Here is a 24104-nt window from a genome sequence, read left to right as displayed (position 1 = left end):
GGAAATGCATGATTCAGACCAGCCAGTTGTTGCTGCCATCAACACCCTATTGTTTCAGGCATAAGAATCTCAGACTGCAAACCCAACCCTGTCACTACCGCCAGAAGCGATAGAAAAAAAAAAAAGAGAGAGAGAGATGAGGGAGAGAATCATCCCTTCCTCCCCTGCTGAGTATGCAGAGTGAGGGACATATGGAAATTAATATATGCAGCTCTGATAACACGAATCTCCTCGGCATTTTGATTAAACGCCGACGGTTATTAAATACCCTCCTTCTCAGGGCTGATCTCTGAGAGCCAATGTTGCTTTTCATTTTGAACGCTGATGAACTGTCTCAATTCCGTTTGCACACCTCGGCTGAACCGTGGTCGACGGAAGCTTGGCGTTTGAGGAGGATGGAGAAAATCAATATGAAATGTCAGGCGAGAGGTCAGACTGAACTTGTTTTCCTGGCTGGCGGGAGCCCGGGGCCGCTGCTGCGGCAGCTGAACAAAGGGAGATGTGCACCCGAGAAGGTCGGCACTTTGGACGAGTCAGGAAAATGAATTTCATTCACTTCTTAATTAGATTAGGAGGCTGCTGGCTGGCAATTCAGAGCACTGCTGGTGTCAGGATGGGGCGTGGGGAGGCAGGGCTGTGGCAGAGGCTTGTAGGCTATTAGCGAGCGTCTGCGTCTACCTAGGGACTGTCCCCTGGGATATGCTACTCTAGGGCTGTGTGGGACCCAGGATGGAGGCAAGAGCAGCCTCTGGGGTCCCTGGGTGTGCGGCTTGGCAGGCCTCCTGCTTCTGTGGGCTCGATGACCCTACCCTGTTCTCTTTCCAGGTAACTTCTCAGTCTTTAGGTCACAGTCAGGGGTCACTGCCTTGGGTTGTAAAGTCCTTGCCACATCCCTTCATAGCACCACATGCCTCTATTTCATACTAATTATTGTAGTTGCAGTGTCATATCCGTGATTCTGTGATTAATGCATCCTTCCTCCTTAGACAGTGTGATGGTTAAGTTTATGCATCAGCTTGACTGGGCCATGGCATGTCTAAATATTTGGTCAAACATGATTCTGGGTGTTCTGTGTGTTTCTGGATAAATTTAACATTTAAATTGATAGACTGAGTAGAGCAGATTGCTCTCCCTGGTGTGGGTGGGCCTCACCCAATCAGTTGAAGGCCTGACTAGCACAAAAAGGCTGACCTTCTCACCGATAAGAGGGAATACCTCTGCCTCCTTTGAGTTGGAATATCAATGTTTTTCCTGCCTTCACACTCAGTCTTAAACATTGGTTCATGAACCTGCTGATCTTTGGACTAGAACTATATCATCAGCTTATTGGGGCTTAAGCCCTTGGACTCAGATTGAAACGATACCATTAGCCCTCCTGAGTCTCCTGTAGTCCCGCTGCACATATTGGAACTTGTTGGCCTTCGTAATCTCATGAGCCAAATATTTATAATACATCTCTCTCATACACACTTGCATATATGTATATGGGATATTGGTTTTGTTTCTCCAGAGAACCCTCACTAATACAGACAGTGAGCACTAAAAGGGAGAAAACCAGGTCTGGTTTTTCTCACCATCTTAGCCCCAGAGTCTGGTACAGCACCTGACATCTACAGTATGTGCATGACAAATAGCAATTAATAAGTAATTGGGCTTCGTACATCTGGAAACAGGGTTGGAGTGTCAAGAGCCTTATAGCTGAGGCAGGGCCTAGGAGGGGATTCAGGAGGAACAATTGTGATAGTCACTGCTGTTGCTATTTATTGACTCATGTGTACCCGGCAGAGTGCCAGGCACTCACCACATGCTGGCACTTACTTCTCATGAACAACCAGCCCTAGGAGGCTGTCTTTATTATTTCTACTTTCAAATGAGGAACTTGGAGCTCAGAGGGATTAACTAACTTGTCTGAGGTCACACAGCCAGCGTGTGTCAGATTTCTGATTCCATAGCTTATACTCTAAGCCATTCTAGTTCTGGAAACTTCTAAGGCCTATTCTGTTTTCCATCTTGAGTTGAGGGTTCATCAAGCCTCTTCAGCTTATTCCAGAACTCATGTGGGTCTGCCTGACCCCAGAGCCCAGGCTGGTGTGTGCCACACTGGCTGTGAGTACACCAGAGCTTCTCATGCCACCTCTGGCATCCACTTTGAGTTGGTGACCCTTCGAGCCCAGTCCTACCAGCGAGATCCTGCCTCCTTAGACCCTTCATGTCAACTTGTACATGGCATGTTCCAAACTGAATGCAAACCCTTCTCTCCTCTCCAGGCTGGCTTCTTATTAGTCTCCATTTTCACATGCTATTTATGTCAACCCTTAGGCAGAAATATATTTATTGAATAAATATTAATTGAGCACCTACTTATGTATCAGGCCTTGGGAATCCTGTCAGCAACATAGATTCAGGTGTTGTCTTCGGAGGGTCTACAGGCCAGAGGGGAACGACACTGAACAACTAACATCCACGTGCGATAAAGGCCAACCTCCAGCACCACTTATATCACCAGAGTCATCTTAAAAGAAAACGTTCTTTTCTTCTTTCCCTTCCTTTTGATTTCCATAGTTACCATACTTATCTCATTATACATTTCCATTGTACTGAGATTAAAGCAAAACCTTCTAATTCTCCTGTGTTTCTTCCTGTGACCACCGTGTTAATATTCTACAACACAGGAATCATATAACTTTTGTTCTCCAGCCAAATGATCTCAAATTGCTGTCTCCATACTAGGAGCTTGGGTCTGTGGATGTATCCTTGGAGGTCAGGGAGGAGGAGAGTATGAGGTATCTGAGGTAGTACAGGAAGCCAGAGGACAAATGCTCCATCTTTTGGGAACCTAAATCTTGCTTGGAATGTTGGGATGGGTAGAAATGTAATTTTCAAATTGAACTGAAAGTACATATTTCATGGGAATGAAATACAAAATTCATGTGGAATTTCAAGATGAAAACATAAGACTTCAGAGAAAATCTTTTGTGGTCAGTACTTTCCCCAGAGTCTTTGGCCTCTGCTGGGCACATGCTGACTGGCCAGGCCCCCCAGAGCACTTCACAGAAGCTGCATTGCTTCTCGGGATGTTCCGTATTCCACAGCGGCAAGACTCGCGTCTGGCCTCAGGAGCGCTGTGCTTGGTGGAAACGTTTAAGAAGGACTGGCTACCATGAAAGCCAGCCTCTGGGTACAGAGTAGGTGTTCAATGAACGAATGAGTAAAGAAATGAATGAATGAACACATGAAGGCTTAAACTTCTGACTTGATCTTCGAGGACCAACCTGATAGGAACTATCACCCCTACTTGACCTCACTTCCTCAATACTCTCCTTTCACTGAAGCCCGACAGTTCTTACTAAGACTCTTCAAAGGTCCCGTGTAACTTCCTAACTTTAGTCGACTCTGTGCGCACTGAGAGACACATTCTCTCTCTGTTTCCCACAAAATCCTACTTGTGCCTCAACACTACTGCTCAGCGTCTGTCTTCCCTGTGAGGTCTATCCCAAGAGTCCCACCCTCTCCTGAACATCCCAGCCCCTAATCGTCCCTACTGCTCATTCGGGTATTAATACACACGCTGCCTGATACATTGTTCCTGAAATGTGTCCCGCGTACATCTCAGGTCATTTGTCAAATTTTAAAGTCCTGAGCATAGGAGATGTCTCACCTTTCCACTGCACCTGTTATAGTTCTTCACAGTGGCAGACATATCACAGATACACGAAAATCATGCTGCAGGACTGACTGAGTTTGAATCCAGACCTGTGCTTCTCAACTGGGAGCCATGTGCCCTCAGGGGACATTTCATAATGCCTGGAGACGTTTTTGGTTGTCACATCTGCCTTTGCTACTGGCATCTAGTGGGTAGAGGTCAGGGATGCTGCTAAACACCCTACAAGGACAGCTTCCTCTCCCAAAGAACTGTGTGCTCCAAATTACATAGTGCCACTGTTAAGATTCTGTGTACATTATAGTATCTTCCTAACTTGTTTTCCTGTCTCTTTATTCTTCCAGTCAGAATCCAACTTCCGTCCTTCTGCCTTTGGTCTAAGAACTTCTTTAAAAACTAATTCTAATCATATTATTCTGCTGGTTACTTTAGTGGCTGTTCGCTGACTTTCAGAAAAAATTCAAGTTTTTTTTTTTTTTCCTGGCCATTATGACTGGGATCATCATTCTTCCTGAGCTTCAACTAACTCTCTTCCTTCTCCAAGTCATTCCCTATATGTAAACCATATCGGTCACCCTGCAGTTCCCAAACCATTGTGACCTTTCGTGTCTCAGTACCTTTGCACATGCTGATCATTCTGCCTCGAACACTTTCCTCGGTGTTGGCTTATAAGTAAGTACCGCTCAAGGATCAGTACCAGCACACACATCAGCAAATGTTTACTAAGCATCTATCCTGGGCTAGGCACAGTTTTAGCAGTGAACAAAAGAGAGTGAGTCCTGATGGTTTAGATCTGTGCCCTCCAACAGAACTGTCTGCAATGGTGGGAATGGCTTAATTTCCATCTACTTGTCCCATATGGGGGCTCCTAGCCAATGTGGCTAGTGAGCACTTGAAGTGAAGATAATCTGAATCAAAATCTGCTGTAAGTGTAAAATACACATCATACTTTGAAGACATAGCATAAAAAAGTAAAACATCTCATTAATGATTCCTAATAGTTATTGAAGCCTCCTCACAGACCTACGAGTTTGACGTTATTATTTCACCTGTTTTACATACGAGAAAACTGAGTTTCAGAAAGGTTCAGGAAAGTTGGACAGAGCCAGACAAGCTATCAGGAGCGAAACCTGGCTTTGACCTAGGTCTGTATGACTCTAAAATCCAATCTACACAATCGACGCGGCACGACACTGTACCTAGCAGCTGCCCCATGCAATCCTTCTCATAGCAAATGAGCAACCGAAAATGATCAAAATGACGCAGATATGTACCCCTTTTCTAGCCATACACCTACACGGTGTCATATCGCTCCTGTCACATAGGAACTGAAACCGGAAACCGGGTCCGTGGAGACAAGGTCTTCATTTCTGGCTCTCCGCTGCCAACTGCAGTGGCCAGAGGCACTTCACAAGGCAGTGCTGGCCGGACGAACCCAGCTCTAGTCCTGGACAGCTTGGCAGCCACACATGATGGGACCCGCCACCGGACATGGATGACCACTGTCTTCCGGGTCCCTCTGCCCTGGGGAGCAGTTTCTTTTCTAGAAAGCTTTCCTGCTGTCTCCGATAGCACTCATAGTCAGTGCCAGCTGACATTTGCTTCACCTGTTGACATTGGCCTTAACCTCTGGTCTCCAATCACTCAGTCTCCATTGGTTTGGAGTTGTTTAGCTCCCTCCACATTCTGCAAACTCCACCGTGACCTGAGGGCCATGAGTCTGGCTGCCCTTTGACCCCTTCTCCCAGTGCCCACTAGAACCACTGGGACTTCTAGAATGCTGGTTTCCAAAGCTGCAACCTCACCCAGAAGCCACTGACCCCTTCCCCCAGCAAATTAAGATATAACTGACATTTAACATTGTCTTACCTTAGTCACCGTCTCCAGCTGCCGCTCTTGATTCCTTGTGGATTCTCAGCCTCCCACACAGCCCAGCAGGTCCTGTTAGCTCTACTACCCAGATCTGTCCAGAACCGCCCATCCCCCTCCATTTCCACGCCACCACCCTTGTCCAGGCCACTCTCACCTCCTGCCTGGGTGTCACGACAATCCCCTAACTGGTTTTCCCATCTACTTCTCAGGTTCCTTCTCCCCAGAGCAGCAAGAGTGGTCTTAAAACATAATTTGGATCATGTCACAATGTTATGTGACAGGGCTCATGTCTTATTCATTTCTGCATTCCACAGCCCGAAGCAAATGTTTGTGGAATTGAATGTGAGGTTTCATCCCGACTGCAATGCCCAACATGGAGCCGACTCCCAAGTCTGGCCAACACCTGTAGTTTCTTTACTTCCACTGTGGCTAATGTGTGGAAGATCAAACCCCTCCAGGCTCTTTGCGTCTCCTCCCGCATGTCAGGGGCCAGCGGCCCAGACACCCACATCAGCTCTGGGCTGCTTGCTACTCACATTTGGTGTGTCTGTCACACAGGGCCGATGCCCTCATGTCACACAGCCGGATTGTCCCTTTGCTGCTGCTGTACACGAAGGTGTTGCAGTGATGGGGGTGGAACTCAGCCGCCGTGATCACCTCCGTGAGCTCCTCCATGTTGGCCGGCTTAATGTCGACAATATCTGGCACAGACGAGTCAAGGAGCGGACCGGGAGAAGGGGAGCAGACGCTTGGGGGTGACTGGTTAATGGCCCTGTCTGACTTTAGTATAACACGTCTGTATTCATCGTACCTGATGAAGCCTCATGATATCTCTGTGAGCAAACAGGAACGTGTTACTGCTCGCAGGCGACGAGGCCCAGGGTTAGCAACGGTGAGAGGAAGCATTAGAATGCAGGTCTCCTGGGCGCCTTTTCAGTAGCTCATGTTCCATAACATGTGGATGTCCCCATCCACCACCAAATCACCTGCTCAGGCAATTGTGCTCAAATGTGACAAGTTGCAAAGACTTTCATTTATCAGTTTACAGCAGTGGTTAATAAGCTAGTCCCATGCCAAATGAATGATTCAACTTATTTGAATCTTTACCCAGACTCCTGTGCTGACAAATGGTACCTACGGTAGACTGTACATCCTCTTTCATGAAATGTCTGACACCTTCTTCAATAGCGTATTGATGATGATGATGATGATGATGATGATGTTGATAGCTGCCGCCATTTACTGAGCACTTACTATAGGTCAATCACAGTGCAAAGCACATTAGGTACTTTATCTCGTTTAGCACTTTCCTGATCCCCATTTTTCGGAGGTGCAAACAGAGGCTCAGAGTAAGTAAAGTACCTTGCCCCAAGTCACCTGGCTAAAGAGCGGCAGCACTAGAATTTTATCCCAGGCATAAAATTTGTGCTCTTTCATAATTATGCAAAATTTCTCTTATCAAAGACATGCAGGAGCTCATCTCCATAAGTTGTGAGCTGCTATAGAGCTTGTGTGGGAGTCTATGCATCTGAAAGAAGCCATCCGGTTGTACGGCAAGACAGTTTTAGCGTCCTATGGAATATTTATTTTTCTCAGTATTTTCCTTTTTGATAAAAAATTATTATAGCTCTATTTTTATTTTTATTTTTTTAAAATTTATTTAAATTAGTTTCGAGTATATGGTACATTGGTTAGACATCTTATATAGTTCATAAAATGATCCCCCCAATTGCTCCCTCCCTCCCCTGGGCCTCCACGTAGCCATCGCATTGATGCTGACTGCATGCCCTGTGCTGTGCTCCCCTCGTCCCCGTGACCATCTATCAACTACTAGTTTGTACTTCTTTAACCCTTTGCCCCATTCTCCCAGCTCCCCAAACCCCTTCCCCTCTGTCCGTCATCAAATTGTCCACTATATTTGTGAGTCTGTTTTTGATTAGTTTGTTCTTGTTGTTCTTTAGATTCTGCAAATAAGGGACATCATATGGTATTTATCCTTCTGTGTCTATAGCTCTATTTTTAAAGACCACATCCTGGTATACTGAAATGAAACATTTGGTCTTTCATTTATAAAGGTGACGTAACAGAAACAAACACCTTGAATATGGTGTCTGGTATGTTTGAGGGAGTGGGTTTGGACTGATCCCTTTGTACCCCGACTGAGAGCTCGGAGGACCCGGGTGCAGGATGGGAGGCACCTGGGCTGGGGTGGAGGTGCTGTCTCAGGACCCAGCAACCTCCTGCAAGGGAACAGGCCTCATGACGTGGATGCCATTACTTGGGAAAGCTGACCAAACTGATTCTCACTTTCCTAGACTTCACCACTTTTGTGATATTTGCCCTACCTGTTTATCATCAGGTAGTATTTTTATACATAACTTTTTTTCTTCAGATCAGCTTAAATTGACTCACTTTTTCTTAGCCTTATCAACACAGTCATCCATTATTTACAAAATCATCAGTATGATGAGCTACTTACATTTTTAATAATACACATGAAAAAAATGTATAACAATTAAAATCAAAGTGTTTATGTGTGTGCCAGGAGTCTATGTACCCGTTTTGGAAAATACTGCACTGACTCTATAAGCTGCAACTTGATACAGAATATCCTATTAGACTGGGATAGATGAAGTCTCCTCTGCTCTTCATCAAGTTAGTAGCATAGTCCCCTCCTTGGAGTTTAGATGTGGTACAAGTAAATGCACTGGTATTTGTTGTTACGCCGACACTAGCAACGCATTCATCTACTATCAAACATCACCCATGCTCTCGCTACCACTGTTTCGGCACGCAGTTTGTTGTAATAGGGGCTTTGTATTTGGCTGTGTCATTTCCCCCTTCAATTATCTCTTCTAAATTCTGTTGGGTTCTTTCTAAAATTAGCTTCAGACAGAACTAACATTATATTTTACTACAATTTCCCCCACCAGACCCAGATGCAAATATTACTTGGGTCTCTTGGAGGATGTGGGTCCCCTGGATTCACAAAATACTACCTTTCAACTTAACTGCTGCCAGAGTTATAAATATTATTGCAGTGAGCACCTGGGGAGCGAGAGCCGGTGCCCTTCAGAAGGTCCCAAGCTGCATGTCCTCCCCAGCCCTCTGACCCATACCCTGGGCTTGTGGCCATGATACGGGGTGGAGTAAGCAGAGGTCAGTGTTCAGCTACTGTTGGATTTCATCACCCTCCAGAAAGAGCTTCCATACCCTACTGTGCCAGTGAGCAAGTTTCTCTTTTCCCAAAATAAGAAAAGAAAATCTGGTGTCAGCGTTCTCAACCTCTACCAGTATAGCTCTACAAACAAGAGTAACTGGAAAGGATTTTTGCTGTGTGGGAGGCGGAGATGCCACATCTACGGTTATTATTTTCTCACCTAAAAATAAAGCCCAAATGTCAGAATGTGTGAAAACGAAGTGCTTAAACATATCTGCGAAACCAGCAACATCCACTACCGAGAACGCCATCACGGGGAGGTGGCTCCTGAGTCTGCTTAGGGCTGCTGCCTCTTGGATGCGTCTTCCCTCCCATCCATTCTGGGGCTCTACGTCTGCCCATCATCCCTCATCCTCAAGCATCTCTTTTGAATAGAGTGCTTGTTTGAGTCTGACTCTCTGGGGCTTAGTGGGTAAAAGTGTGATCCCGCTCTTCTTTTTAATAACCATGATGATAAAGACGAAGAGAAGGAGAATAATGTTCATCGAGTGCCGCGTCCTATCTCATTTGACCTTTATCCCAGCCTTATGAGGTCCGTATTAACTGGCTTATTATCCAGAAGAGGAAATGGTGACTAAGGTTAATTACTCCAGGTCATATGACCAATAGGGGGCAGAGCTGGGATCTGAACTCGAGTCTGTCCAACTCCAGAGCCTGGGTTCTTGACCACACGTCACTCTCCTCCCCTAAGGAATGGTCCTCACAGAGCCGGCCCTTGTGAGCGCGGTGATTCCGGCTTTCCTGAAGAATCCCCTGGCTAATCTGAGAGGAAGCTCTGTCTCTTCTGCTTTGGGCTTGTGCTCCCTTAATTCACTGTCCACTTTGGGGACATTTTTCCGAACCACAATTAGGACACAGCATCTCACCTAAGATTTCTGTGTCCTCTTATATGATATACATGTTTTTTGAAACTGAAGTTGGGGCAGAAACACGATAAGGGATTTCTTGAATCATTATCTGATAGAGAATTGTCTGAGTTCTAGAAACTTTTGGGAGGAGTCTAGTTACTAAAAATTCGATCGCATATGAGGATGACGGGAGAGCATATTTCATATCTGCATCATCTAGAAGCCCAGGGCCTTTGCCTTACGCTGTTGTAAAGGGAAACCACACCTTCAGTCCATGTGGTTTTGCCCTTCATGTTGGGAAGGAAGGAGAAATGAGATGAGTACTGCGTGGCTCCCTGTATCATCTTGAAAATGGAATGATGTATTTTGACAGTCAATTTTCTCTTCCCTATCCTTCAGAGCTCTCTATCCAAATTATTTCCCTGTTGTCCCAAAGAACTAAATGGCAAAAGCAAAACATAGCATTGGATTCACAGATAATATACAAGGCAGACAGCCAACAGATTGCTATTAAATTAACCCTGGGGCTTGACAGATCTGTTCTTTTTGACCCCAACTGCTTATGGCATTCCTTATTAGTGCTGAGCTCAGGCAAATTACCTCTGCTAACAAAAGGGGCCAGTCTGTCTCTCCGCTAGGACTCTAGAGAGAGCTCTGAGGACAGGAGGGGGCACAGCCAGTTTGGCAGCTGAGCTCCATGCTCGGAAGGCAGAAGGCTGGAAGGTGAGAACACTGCTGTGCCAGGCAGTGGCCTAAGGCATCATTTAAAATAATAATTGAAGACACTGGGAGGTCACCTCTTGAGGGATCAGCTTCAAACAAATAAGAAGCCAGAGCCATGAATTATATCAGCAGTGGGGTAAGCGAATGGAGAGGGTTATGGCGGGATGCTAAGGGGTAGCATGGGAGCCATGCAAAAGTCATTCCATTAATCCCAAATTTGGAAAAAAGCTTTCTATACAAAGTCTACATTTGCAATGTAACATTATAAAAGATTGCCATATATGTGTGTGTATTTATATGCATACACACACATATATACACATAGATGCAGAAATAGGGAAATAAATAAAATTTGATCTATCTCATTAAATTGTTTATGCAATGAAATTCCAGGTCTGTTAAAAAATGCAGTATGAAAAATTCTATCTATAGTATGATCTTAACATCATTTAAAACTTATACTCTGAAAATGATGAGCTGAAAGGCAAGATACCAAATGTTAGTGACAGTTCTGTCTGGGTGGGTCTATGCACTTTTTCTTTTCAATGATCAGTTATTATTGTCTTTTAATGAGGTCATTGTATTTTAGGATGGAAAAAGGTATTTTCTATGCTTATCTATCTACCTATATGTATATAATTTTAGGTGAGGCAAGTTAGATACAAAATGTACACAGTGTGACCACAGACACACAAAAAAAGTGAGTGTATGTGTGTGTGAGTGGGAGGGAGGGAGAGAAACAGACAAGAAGGAAATGTATCTTACAGAGAAATTAGATTCTGAAGTAGGCATGTAAGCTACCCTTTAGTAACTCTAGCTAGGGCCTAGTCATTCATTCACTCTTCTGCATATTCCATAAACATTCACAAAGAATTTGCCAGTACTCTTCTGGGTGCAGGGGCAGGGCCATGATCAAAGTAGACCAAAAAACCCGGATACATGTAGCCTGTATTCTAGGAGGGGGCATAGTCACTAAATATGGTAAATAAATATCATACACGGCAGCGGTCCCCAACCTCTTTGGCACCAGGGACCAGTGCTCTTATGAAAACCTAATGCCTGGTGATCTGAGGTGGAGCTGAGGTGGTGATGTTAGCGCTGGGGAGTGGCTGCAAATACAGACGAAGTTTTGCTTGCTCACCTGCCGCTCACCTCCCGCTGTGCGATCTGGTTCCTAACAGGCCACCACTAGGTACTGGTCTGTGGCCCGGGGGTTTCCCTGTTCATTTCCTCATTTATTCATTTTTCTAAGCCCTTGTAAAATTGAGTTTGCTAGCATTAAATTAAAATTGTGACATAAATCCCCTATGCATACTTCAAAATTAGGTGATACAATTATAGGTCATTTTCACAATTCCAGACTCCTCCTCTGGTTCTGCAGTTGGGTGCTCATTACACCCTAGTTTCCAGACAGGTGCAGGATCTCTGAGGTCTGAAGTCTGTGTTTAGTATCATATTAGAGTGAGGCAGTCTTAGCGTCATGGCACCTGGTCTTGAATTTCCTGTCTTCCATCCATAGCCAGTCTGACTCTGTTTTGCCTAACAGGTTCTGGTTTAAAGTTGTCAAACTTTGGCCTTACTGGGTTAACTACATCAGGACAATAACAACTCATTTCAAGATAAGTGATTTTCTAGGGCAAAAGGCAGCCATAACTTTTCAATAAAGGAAAGTTGCTATAGAAAGATACTACTTCTTAATGAAAATTATACCATACTCTAGATCCTTCAAACTTTCTTTTCAAGACTGAGAATGAGTTGACCTGGGCACCTACCTAGTCCAGTATGGGACCCATATCAAGTAAAAATAAAGAGAGAGCCCTAAACAACTGTACACTGAGCACCTAATTTGTGCCAGGCCCTGCACCAAGCCATGGGGATCTGAAAGTGAAAAAAAAAATTGTCTGCTTTCAAGATGACTTGCATCAAATAATCACACTAATGAGCATAAAATTACATATGTGCATATAAGTCACTTGAAGAAAAGTAATATGATTATATGAATGCATTTTTTTTGGGGGGGAAACTTGATATAGACTAGGGAATAAAAGAAAGCTTTCACAGATGCTGATCATTGAGTTGAGATCTGAAAGAGGAAGAGTATGAGCTAACTTGGAAAATAGGTGTGGAGAGACTGGTCCAGTATGTACAAAGGTCCTGTGGCTGAAGGGAGAATGGGGTGTTGGAGGAACTCTGGGACAGTCACTGTGATGACTAGAGACCAGACAGTGAGATAGAGAAGCCCAGCAGAAACCACACCTTGCAAAAGTCCAGTCTCTGGGCATGAGAAAGATTTCTCCGGGAGAAGTCAACTGGACTCCAGGGATACCTCATCTTTGACCTAGGTCTTTGCAGCCCTGTGCGTCAGCCCCATTTGTCAACTGAGCTGAGTCCCTTTTGGAATTGATTCCCTGATGAGGGGACCACACGTAACTTCAATTCATAGCTTCCAGCTGTCACCCCTTAGTACCATGGACAGCGACCTTCCTTTGCCTGATGGGATTCTGCCAGGCAGGTTTTGAGGGAAGTTTTGGGACCCAGTATAAATTTCCCTCCCTTGTTGTTCCCGTGGCTTTTATCCACAATCGTAGACATCAACCTCAGACTTGCATTCAGCGTAACAGGAGAGCATTACTTCCGGTGACACACCTAGTCCACTGGCCTGTAAGTGCCAGGGCAGCCCCTCCTTCCTGTGCTAGATGAGGCTTAGGTGGGCTTTCCCAGGCCTGTGCCTTACTTGTGTGGCTGCTGAATCTCTGTACCTGAGGCTGGACCTAGAGCTTTATGAGGCTGCAATTTCTCCCGGCCCTTGACAAGCCCTTTGGGCCTCATGTCATCAGGAGAGTGGACGAGAATGCAACTACAAAGACGTCTCCTGGGTTTCTCGGGCTTCCTCGGAACCCTACAGCTTAGTAGTTGGGAGTGCAGACTCTAAGTTTGAATCCAGCTTCACCTAAAATCTGTGTGACCTTAACAAGCTGCTCAACATTTCCTTGACTCTCAATTCCCTCAGTAGATAATGCAGATAATAATGCCATCTATCTTATAAAGTTGTGAGGATTAAATGACGTGATCACATAAAGTACTTAGGGTGCCTGGCACAGAGAGAAGGCCCGATAAATGGCGGTTATTACTTGGAGTGTTTCCTCAGACCTTTGTTCTTCTTCCATTTTTGCTTGGACTCATTCTCTTCTAAGAAAACCACAGGCTAAATGATTCACAATACAGGCCTGGAATCTTGGCCTATTGACCTTTTGTGGGCTTTCTGCATTTTAAAAAACTGTGCTTATAAAAGGCCAAGTCCCAAGGAATTATAGTAAAATCTATAAACATTTATTGAGCACTTCTTGTGTGCACTTAGGGTTATGGCAAAAGTCTTTCTCCGGGCTTGCCTCTTACTGACTCGGTCACCTCATCTCCATATCGTTCCCCACTGTCTCCACTACACTGACGTGCGGATCTTTTATTTTGCCTTCTTCACCTCCCACCACAATAGAATAGTCTACCATTCTAACCTTCAACTCTTCTAGTTTCTTTGCCCTTTTAATAATAATAAAGGTTGTTTCGGTCTGTGTTTATCGATCACTTACTTAGCAAGGTACTGCCATAAGCGTGTGAGAGTGTGTGTGTATGTGTGTACAAACACCTTTTAAAAATTCTCACAATCCTCTTCGATAGAGTTCCTTTCTAACAGACCATGAAATAGAGGCTTGGGTAAGTTAAAAACATGTTAAAGCTTACACAGCTAGCAAGTAGCAAGGGTGAGACCTTTAGGCTTGTTGGACTCAAGCACAATTTAAGTTATGTTCTGCAGATGTGTGACAGCCTATGTATTTCCAACCATAAAGCCACTGTCACACCAAACGCCACTGGAAGTTATGACTTTTCAAAAAATGTATTGCAAGACCACTTGCTTTGGTATTTACTTAATAGTTTTCTTTACATATGCGTACTTTGTAATTTAAATAATTTTTCAGGACCTGTGAAATGATAGGATATCATAGTTGTGTTTTTTAATATTCATGATCATAAGTACATAATTATGAAAACAGGAACTCACACCACGCTTTGGGAAGCCCACATTATTCTGAACCAGGAGGCGCTACAGACACAGTGTCAAACAACACAGGACTGAATACGACCTGCCTGGTGGTTGGTGTTTTGCCAAGGCTGTTTTGAAAGATGGCCGCTTCCTACCCCAGAGGAGGCTGCACTTCAGTGATGATAAGCAAAAGGGTCTCAGTTTGTACGGTCCGCTCAGTGCTTAGGGCGGTCTGGTTCAAAATAACTATATAGATATCAGTTCTCATCATTCTCATGATGACAATGATTATTTTACATATGGCTGCTTTAACGGTGAATGGTGCAGTCTCATTTGTATGCTAGCATCTGGTAGGCTGTCACACATCTGCAGAACATAACCTAAATTGTGCTATTAATATTTCCCCTTTGCATTCTCCCCAAGGCGACTGTCTCCCAAAACGCCTCAAGAAACTTCCTTCTCCCTTGAAGGCCTAGAGGCAAAATTCAGAAAACATGTCACCTAGACGGGGGACAGCAGCAGCTCAGTGTGACAGTAGCTGAGCCTGAACAGATTTCTGGCTCTTGGAATAGACGTAAAGGGGAAAGGGAATCACCACCCACACTCATTCTATTAGCAGCTGCACTTCAAGGCAAAATCTGTAGGCAGATTCTCTGAGGCTCAGACAGTGTGTCGAGTCTGCTCTGTGAGCAACAAAAAGATGCCAGCCACAGTCCTGATTGGTCAGTTCTCAGTGTCTCCATAATCACCTCCACCGGCTTAAAGGTGCCTTCTCTGAAAAGCCTTGGGGAACTGCTGAGCACTCTTCTGTGGTGCAGACTGGTTAGCTGTGTACCAAGACCAGGTCTTTTCTTCCTTATGCACACATAGCTACACTACATTTCTTAGCCTGTCTTGCAGCAAGAAGTGGCCATGTGACTGAGTTCTAGCCAATGGAATGCATGCTATTTTAGAGCCTGGCTCATAGGAGTTTTCCATGTGTGGCTGACCCCTTTTGCTGTCCTGATGCAGGTAAACATGGTAACATTGGGGAGCCACAAGATGGAAGAAACCTGAATCTCCGAGTCACTGATTGGAGGAGGCACTCTACTGATAGAAACCACTAATATTAAATTTTCAAAAGAAATTATCTTTTATGTGTTTGAGCCATGGGGGTCTCTTTTATATCAGAACATCGGAGCTTTACTGTAACTAATATTCTCTTAGAGTAAAATTTTCAGGCTGGATTTCATGATCTACTATCTACTGAATATCTCCACTTTGATGTACTTCAAACTTGACGTAGTCAACCAAAATGGTACTTTCTATGTCAGAAGGTTCTAGGTTAATGGGGTACAGGAATCGGTCATATAAAGTCCCTTCTTTCATAGAATTCACATTAGAATATCGCGAAATCCCAAATACACAAATAAAAAAATAACTTTGATTAGTGATAAGTACTTTGATGATAAGAGGGATAAAGGGTTATTGGGGTGATCTGTTTCTGGGGATATGATGTGAGATTGAAGTCTGATGACATGTAGTTAGCCATGTGAATTCTAGGGGCAGAATATTTTAGAAAGAGGAAATAGAAAATGCAACGAATGGAAGTAATAACGAGGTTTATCTAGGAACAGAAAAGAGACTAGTTGGCTGAAGCAGAATAAATTAGGGAAGAGTGGTACTACAGGATATCACAGAAGGAGGCAGGGTCCAGATTGTGTGGAATCTCATGGACCAAGGTAAAGAAACTGGATATTATTCTACATTCAGTGGGAGTGTTCAACGTTTGTTAGACTGTTTTAAGCAGGGGAGGGATGATATCTGAATTACTTGTTGAAAGGCCCACTCTGACTGTTATGAGAATGGGTATTGCATAAGAGAGCAAGAAAGAATGAAGACTAGAGAGGAGAATAATGTAATCACACAGGTGAGAGAAGAGTGGCCTCTACTAGCACGGGTTGGACGAAAGGTGATGGAGAGAAATGAGAGATTTGAGTTCTATTTTAGAGGAAGCAAAGGCAGGGCTCATGAGTGGATTGGGTTGGGGGTAGGAAGGCTGGTGAATGGGAGAAAAGAATATTGACTTCTACATCAGTTGCTCAGCTGCTTGGGAGGTTAAACCATTAACTGAGAGTGAAGAGTCAGGTTTGTGGTGGGATGGACCACATGATATGTACTGAATAAATGGCTGGCTTGTATTATTAAGGAGGGAGTCAATATAGTACAGTGAAAATACTGGCTCAGATACTCACTCAGTAATTTCCTTGACTTCTCTAACTTTTAGCTGGACAGGAAATAATAGTACTGACATTGTGGGGTTGTTATATCAGATATACCCTTGGTGGGTAGAGAATGAAAAGAAGAGTGATGAGGACCTGAGGACTGCAAAGAAATTTTTTTTTTTTGATCCAGATGCTGTTTACACAGCTGTGCTCTGTCTGTGAAAATTCATCAAGATGTACAACTATGACATGTGCACGTCTCAAAATGAGATTCTGTGTGGAAAGTTCCTGGTGCAATGTTTAGAACTCAATAAATGGCAGCCATTATTATTTTCACTATTACGCTACAATAAAAACACGTCATGCATACCTGTGGTCCATGCTGTCTACACGGGCCATTTAAGAATCCTTTAACAAGAGGAAGGAACCCTTAACTGAACTCTAGGGTTTTATCTTATATGACAAAATCGCATCTAGGTTTAATTCATGACACATGAACACCTCTGTATGAAGGAACTGATTCAGAGTCTCAACACAGAACTAATCCTGGACCACTACTTGTAATTCAACACTTCTGTCACTTTGTTAGGATGAAGGAGTACCAGAGCAACCAATGTGATTTCAAAGGGAACACTTCTCCATGACCGTGCTAGGTGTTAGTTATGACCGCTGCCTTCATTTCACTTTTCCCCAATCCTGCTCTTACCTGAACACTCTTGATTCAAGCCAATTGGCTATTGGCCCCAAGGAAAGGATACTAAAACTTTGATTGGTTATTTCAAAGTTCCACAGGTTAATCCTCAGGTCATCAGCTGACATGTAGGTTTCATAGTCGCTGTTGACTGATATGGAGTTGATGTGATACGTGTGTGCGTTGGCAAAGACTCTTCGTGGGGTGGCCTCCACCATCAGGTCCATGGGTCTCAGCACAGGCACCTGGGATGCAAGAGAAATGAACACTTTTGGAACCAAAGCTCTTCACTGGGAAAGGAATGTGCATGTTGATGTCCTTTAGGTTCACACGTAAAATCATCACCATGTCAAAGGAGCTCTAAGTTAGCGGACACTGATAAATCACATATTCTTCATTCCCTTCTGCTCCTTTTAGTTTTACTCCTTTCTCAAGTAAAAAAAAAAAAAAAAAAAAGGTCACCATCACTTAGCCCTGATGGGCAATATCATCCTTTATAGATCCTAAGCTTTTTTACCAGGAACCTCAAGGTGGCTGCATCTCAGGGGAACTCAGAATCCACTGTGGGATCCTAAGCTTCCAGAGCTGTTGTTCAAATTCTTTGTTTTTAAACGTGAAAGTTAGTTTTAAAAGGAAGCTATGGGAATATTTTAGAAATGTCTAGTTCAACTTAGATTTAAATTTATCCTTCATGGTTTTGGAGGTCTAGATCATTGGTTCCCAACCTCTTTGGCAGCACGGCTCCTACGAGAATCTAATGCTGGAGGATCTGAGGTGGAGCTGAGGCAGTGATGCTGGCGCTGGGGAGTAGATGCAAATACAGATGAAGCTTTGCTCACTGGCCATCGCTCGCCTCCTGCTTGTGGCCTGGTTTCTAACAGGTCACAGACAGGTATTGGTCTATGGCCTGTGGACCCCTGGTCTAGACCCTATCCTGGCTTTGTCCTAAGTCTTTAATGGCATTGTGGGAAACACATAATCGCCCAAGATTCTAACAGCCAGATTCAGCCATTAATATATAGGGCACCCAACAGCATCCTGTTTTACCTGGGGAAATTTTGGTTTATACCTGTTATCTTGGCATGCCAACCAGGTAGTGTCCACTTTCACATCAAAACCATCTTAGTTTGGACCACAAATTATACGGTCATCTTATTGACATACAATGGTATCCAGTATGTATTTGTCAAATGAATAAGAATATGTGAGTAAATGTTTTCTTCCCCACAGGTCAGAGAACCAAGCAGTAAAAGTTTCCCATACATGAAGCTCTTCCTGGCAAATGTGAACAGAGACCCATTACTCTTGTGACTCCCTCTTGGAATTCAAGGGCACTTCTGACGATGCCTGGGTGAACCGGATTCTGAGAGAGTGAGAACAATAATGCCTGAGAGGGGACAGACTGAAAACAAACCAGACCAAACCAAACACAGAACAGAGGCGTGGTCCTTCGACAGAAACAAGAACATGAAAGGATAAAATGCTGTTTTTGTTTCACGGAAGTCATCTCTTGCAACCGAGCCCTGATTAATTTGATACCAGGTGGTTGATTAAAACTTCACCTTTGGGATCTGTTTCAACCCAGGGGGTGAGGGTGCAGAAGGCAATAACAAAGGTTAAATTTTGTGGTGTAGTTACTTTGGCGATAGCACCTTTCACAAAAAAGAATTCTCCCAGCTCAGTCTTGAGGGGGGTTTAACTTACTTTTGGGGGAGTTTTTAAATTGAATGAACAGTTCAGAGGAATCCCAGAGTCCTGTACAGATGGGGTGCTGGATATCCTGGAAACCAGAACTGGCTTGAAATGTGGATATAGGAAAGCCAGGGGTCTCTCTGAATACCGGGGGTGGGGGTTTCTTTGTGAGTCCTGCCTCTCAGTGATGGATAAAGGTTCTATGGCATAAGCCCAGGATGGCAGGAACTTGGAGACCTGCATTTTCATCACAGACTCACCACTTACTGGCAAGGCTGTGTGACCGTGGACAATTAACCTACGCCTTCTGGGATCTGAGTATGCTACCTAAAAAAACCAAAACAAAACAGTGACAATACCCACTGCACCCTAATTATCATGAATTATAATTCATTGCATGATATAACTCATTAATATCATGAATTATAATTGCCTTCCGGTACACCCCTTTGCACTCATCCTTTTAGCAACATTTACTGAACTCTATACAAGGTCCTAGGTGGTTCAATTGGTGAGCAAAACTAGACACAGTTCCTGCCTTCATGTAACTGATCTACATGAAGGGGGCAGATACAATCATTTTATAATAAAATGCAATAAGTACCCTAAAGGAGAGGCTAGAGGGATCAGGGGGGTCTGCAGAAGTTTTGCTGAGGAAGTATGAATTGGAAGACTGTGAAGGATGAGAAGGGGTTTCCTAGGCCAGGAGGGAGGGGAGAATTTCCATTCAGAGAAAAGAGCTTGGTGCAAGAGTCCAAGAGCTTGGTGAGGGGTGGTGGTGAGTAAGGCAAGAATAAAGGATCAATAGGTCAGTGTAGTAAAGACAGAAAGAATGATAGGGAGCCGTGGGGGAGATGAGGTGGCCGGGCAAGAGGCAAGCTCCGAGAAAGATTTTTGCCATTACCCTAAGAAAAAGAAAAATTGGAAAAAAAATTCCAATGATTGAGATATGATCAATCTCAAAATTTTCATCAGATCATTCTTGATGTATAGTGGAGAACAAATGAGAGGACGAACGAGATAGAAATTTGAAGAGGAAAGTGATGCGTTATCAAGTACCAATTAAGGTATGTCTTAAGGCTTGGTAATAGATTAAAAAATGACCTCGTCCTTAGGAACTCTCCCTGTAAATATTTACTGGGCTTTTCCTACATTTTAATAATTCTTCAAACATCATCTCAGGTGATCTTTCAACAACTTTGTGAGATAAGTACGAGTACAAAGTACTATTACAAAGAGCGAACTCAGGCTCAGAGAGGCTAAGTCACTGACCCAGGTTGCCCAGCTATAGGAGGCACAGCCAGAATTTGATCCCAGACTGCAAACCTAGTGCTCTTTCCACTCTATCACACCACCCTCAACTATCACACATGACGGCAGGTGATAAATGCTCTGAGTGACATGAGCAAACTGCCAGTAGAATGTATGGAATCGATAGTTTTATTGATAGTAATAATGGTAGTGGTAGTCGCAGAGCTCTGTGGTTAAGCTGCTGCTAGAAACCTCGATTAGGTGTTGTAGGTGATCATGGTATTTGAATAGGGTGTCTATTCTGTGTGCTCTCAGAAACACGTGCCATGCTTTCATGGTTTGTCATAAAGGAACCCCCCACCTGGAGCTTTTGAGTACTGCCTGCGCCCTCTGCTCTCCAGAGGTAGCAGAGCTCAAAGCAGGCTCTCCAGGGCCAGAGAAGAAACGGAGTCTGTGGGGACTTCCTGTGGCTCTTCCTAAACTGCACTCTGGACCTTTGTCATTACTGTGCATTGTCTGCAGAGGCTGCCATGCCTGTGGTGATGGGGAAGGGAGCATGGTAGCCAGGATCAAGAGGCATTACAAAGAGGGGAACTGCCTGCCCATAGCTTCTGCTTAATGTGATGAGCCTGCCTGCTAATTCGGGCTGACATATTCCATAATGTACCACTTAATCGGGGAAGGCTCCGTGTAGAAATCTGGGGAGGGAGCCTCTATTGCTTTGCCTAGATAAGGCAGGGGGCTGAGTGTCACTCAAGGCATTCCAACACCATTTTTGCACCCAGGTCGAGGCCTGTTCACTGCCCAGTGATGCCTCTCACAAGAAGGAAGAGGGAGGCTTGGCTGTTCGAGCTGGATGGGATGGCTGATTAGAAAGTCATGTTAGGACTACATCTCCCATGTGCTCTCGCCACACTACTCTCTTTTCAGGGCCAGGCAGGGAGAATTGTGGGATGCTATTCCCAGAGCGTGGTTCACAGGCAGTCACTAGGGCTTTCTCTGTAGGACAGTCACAGTGGGCTTCCGTGTCAACCACTGTCTCGGGGCTCCCCGCCCAAGTCCAAGGTGCGATTTTATTCTGTCCTCTCAGTACCCAACCTCATGAGGAAGATTCCTCTGCTTGCCCACCTTACTGGGTAGATGCAGGGAGGTGCGTGTCCTGTCTAATGATACACAGAGAATAAGCTGAGGAGCTGAACCTGGGCAACTGGCTTCTGAGTGAGCATCCTTTGTCATTGTTGCAAATGAAACTATTGGGTTGAAATCTGAAACTGCTAGTTTGGCAACTCAGAAATGATCAGATCTCAGTAATTTCATGTGGTTTGGCTTTAAATTAGAAGGACTCAGTGCTTTATGGATGTGACATTGAATCATGAAGCATTAAATCTCGAAAGAGCCATTAGAGCGTTTTTTATGGCCATCGTGTGTGTGTGTGTGTGTGTGTGTGTGTTGGTGGACAGGATTGTGCACTGGGAGGCTGTGGTGTCTAGGTCTTACCCCTTTCATCATTCTTGGTTATGTGTTTGGATTCTTAATCATATTTTGCTGAAATAACTATTTCTGTAGATAAGGAAAGTTTGGAAATAACTGACCTGGGCAGTTCCTGAAATCAACAGATGAGGAAATCAAGACTCTGAGAGGCATAATGCCTTGTCCACCATCAGCCAGGCCAGGGTTTCCAGCACAGCTTGGTTTCTGCCTCTCATCCCAGAGTGTCTTCTGTGCCCCACACCACGTGCACGAGCCATTCTCCGCCAGACCAGAGCCTCCTTCTGGCCAAATGTCAGAACCAGACAAAACCCAGGATCAAGCCAGGATCTTGAACTTGTGGTTCAAGCCCTCTCTTCTGAGCCCTCTCTGCAGTGGTTGATGATGCTACAATCAACTCTGAGTCATGCGGGTGCTGCATTGTGCTTGTGAATGAGAGCAGGGGTGAGTCCTAGGCCCTTGGAGGGTGGGGTGGTTCTGGACTGTACTGCTGGTATTAGGGCCTGACCCTCCCTCAGGTACCTCATACTTCTCTCTCCGACCTTGATTCAGTTTCAGCTCATTGCCCTGAGCCTGATTCTAAAGGATGAGCACCCCAGCCTTGTTGGCAAGACAACCAGCATCACATTAGAATATTAGCCAAATAAATGTCCCAGGGCTCAAGACAGCAAACTCAGTCTAACCTGCCATAAAGCTTACAGAACTATCTCTCAGATGTAATATTAGTGGAGGTGAGGAGCTCAGAGAGCTACATGGTGCCTGCCCTCATGTTGTTCAGGTCTCCGTTCAATTATTACCCTGAGAGAGGCCTTCCCTGCTCTCCCTACCTCAAGTGGCATAACCTCCACTCACTATCCTCTTACCCAGCTGACTGCTTAGAATGTTGCAAACACATAAGCAATTTACCGGTGACTTCTCATCAATATCCTATGATCTCACTTGGTAGATATAATGAGTCCTGTTGAGCAGACAAGGAAACCAAGGCTGTGAAGGCTAAGTAACTGATGTAAAGTCACACGGCAAGTACCTTGGCCTGGCACTCCTGGATCCTGGAGTCTAAGCCCTTGGTTGTTCTGTATTCTGGACTCTCGAAGGACACACTCAGGTGCATGGGAGTAAGACAAGTGAATGGACATTTCAGCGTGGGTGACCTGTGCTGTAATGGAGGTCAGCACACACTGCCCAAGCGGTGTTGGCCAAAGAGGTCCTGTGTCTACCTGGGGAGGTCAAGAGAGACCTCAAAAAAGGAATGACTACTCAACCAGGCAGGATGTAAAGTGTTTGTGGAAAGCCACCAGTTAGAAGTTGGGGACAGGGAGGAAAGAGAGCTGTGATCTCATCAGAGGGTGCAGCACAGGCAAAAACTCAGAGGAGAGAGAACAAAGCATATGTGTTCAAGTGTGTGAGTCTGTGTGTTCTGGGGCTGGAAGTTAGTGATCAATTATTCACTCGACAAATACTTATTAAATCCTCCTCTGTATCAGACATGAAGAAAACCTGAGTTGGGTAAGCGGGTAGTGAATGGAGGGTGTGCTATTTGAGGTGGGGCAGTTATACAAGGCCTCTCTCAGGGGATGATTTGAGTAGAGATGTGCATGAAGTGAGGGAAGGAGTCATGTGGCTCTCTGGGGAAGAGCATTCGAGGCAGAGGGAACAGCAAGTGCAAAGGCCCTGAGGTTGAAGCATTCGTAGAGTGTGGGAGGAACGGCAAGGAGCCTTTGTGGCTAGAGAGATGTAAGGAAGGAGCATGACAGAAGATGATGTGAGATCAATAATCGGGTGCAACTGGGAAGATAGGAAAGCTGCAAGACGGCACTGACTTCCATTCCTGTTAAGGACACTCCTTCCCCCTTGCTCTCTCCCCCTTCCTTCTCTACGCTTTCTGTCTCTCCCGGCCCCTCTTTCATTCTTCCTTCCTCTGTTTCTTTCTCATTATCTTGGCTGCCTCTCCTCTTGAGAAATACGAGATCATCTTTCACTTCCCAGAGCCCATTTACTAACAAAATGAATGTTGCTGTCACATGGCTTATTTGGTGACTACACTGGCGATTCTTCACAGTCCTCCACAGCACCTCCATGGTGTCGGCGGGTCACAAACACCCCCTCCTGAGGCACACGATGAAAGCTGAGCAGAATCCTGGACGCCCCAGAGGCCCCCACCTTAAAGGACATCTGTGAAAACGCACAGCAGGGAGAGGCTAGAGGTGAGGAATCAAGTGCCTTCATGCTCTGACTCTTCACGGAGAAAAAACAACAGCTGTGTTTACCATGGCAACCTCCAACGCCCCAGTAAGTTGACAGATTCTGGGCAAGACTCAGAAAGGAAAGATGGCCAGATGGGAGCTAAAGAACAGAAAGAAGATGGGGTCATGGGGAGGGAAAAGAGAGAGAGATGTCCATCGGTGCATGGATGTG

At 44.8% G+C, this 24104-nt stretch overlaps 1 protein-coding gene across 7 annotated transcripts in view; it reads right to left on the bottom strand.

The window, feature by feature from the left end:
- The window catches only part of PPP2R2B (protein phosphatase 2 regulatory subunit Bbeta), a 383796-nt gene that overhangs the window by 38774 nt on the left and 320918 nt on the right, over window positions 1-24104 (bottom strand). For all 7 annotated transcript variants that reach the window (XM_016126548.2, XM_016126546.2, XM_016126545.2 and 4 more), the window contains 2 exons: window positions 17326-17503; window positions 6070-6234 (listed from right to left, as the gene is read on the bottom strand). In XM_016126548.2, the coding sequence (XP_015982034.2) occupies window positions 6070-6234; window positions 17326-17503 (343 nt within the window). The remainder of the gene's footprint in view (window positions 1-6069; window positions 6235-17325; window positions 17504-24104) is intronic.

Source organism: Rousettus aegyptiacus, unplaced genomic scaffold, assembly GCF_014176215.1.
Source record: "Rousettus aegyptiacus isolate mRouAeg1 unplaced genomic scaffold, mRouAeg1.p scaffold_m13_p_7, whole genome shotgun sequence".
NCBI classification, from domain to species: Eukaryota; Metazoa; Chordata; class Mammalia; order Chiroptera; family Pteropodidae; genus Rousettus; species Rousettus aegyptiacus.
The sequence above is the reverse complement of the archived record's forward strand: the minus strand, read 5'-3'. Positions and strand labels throughout refer to the sequence as shown.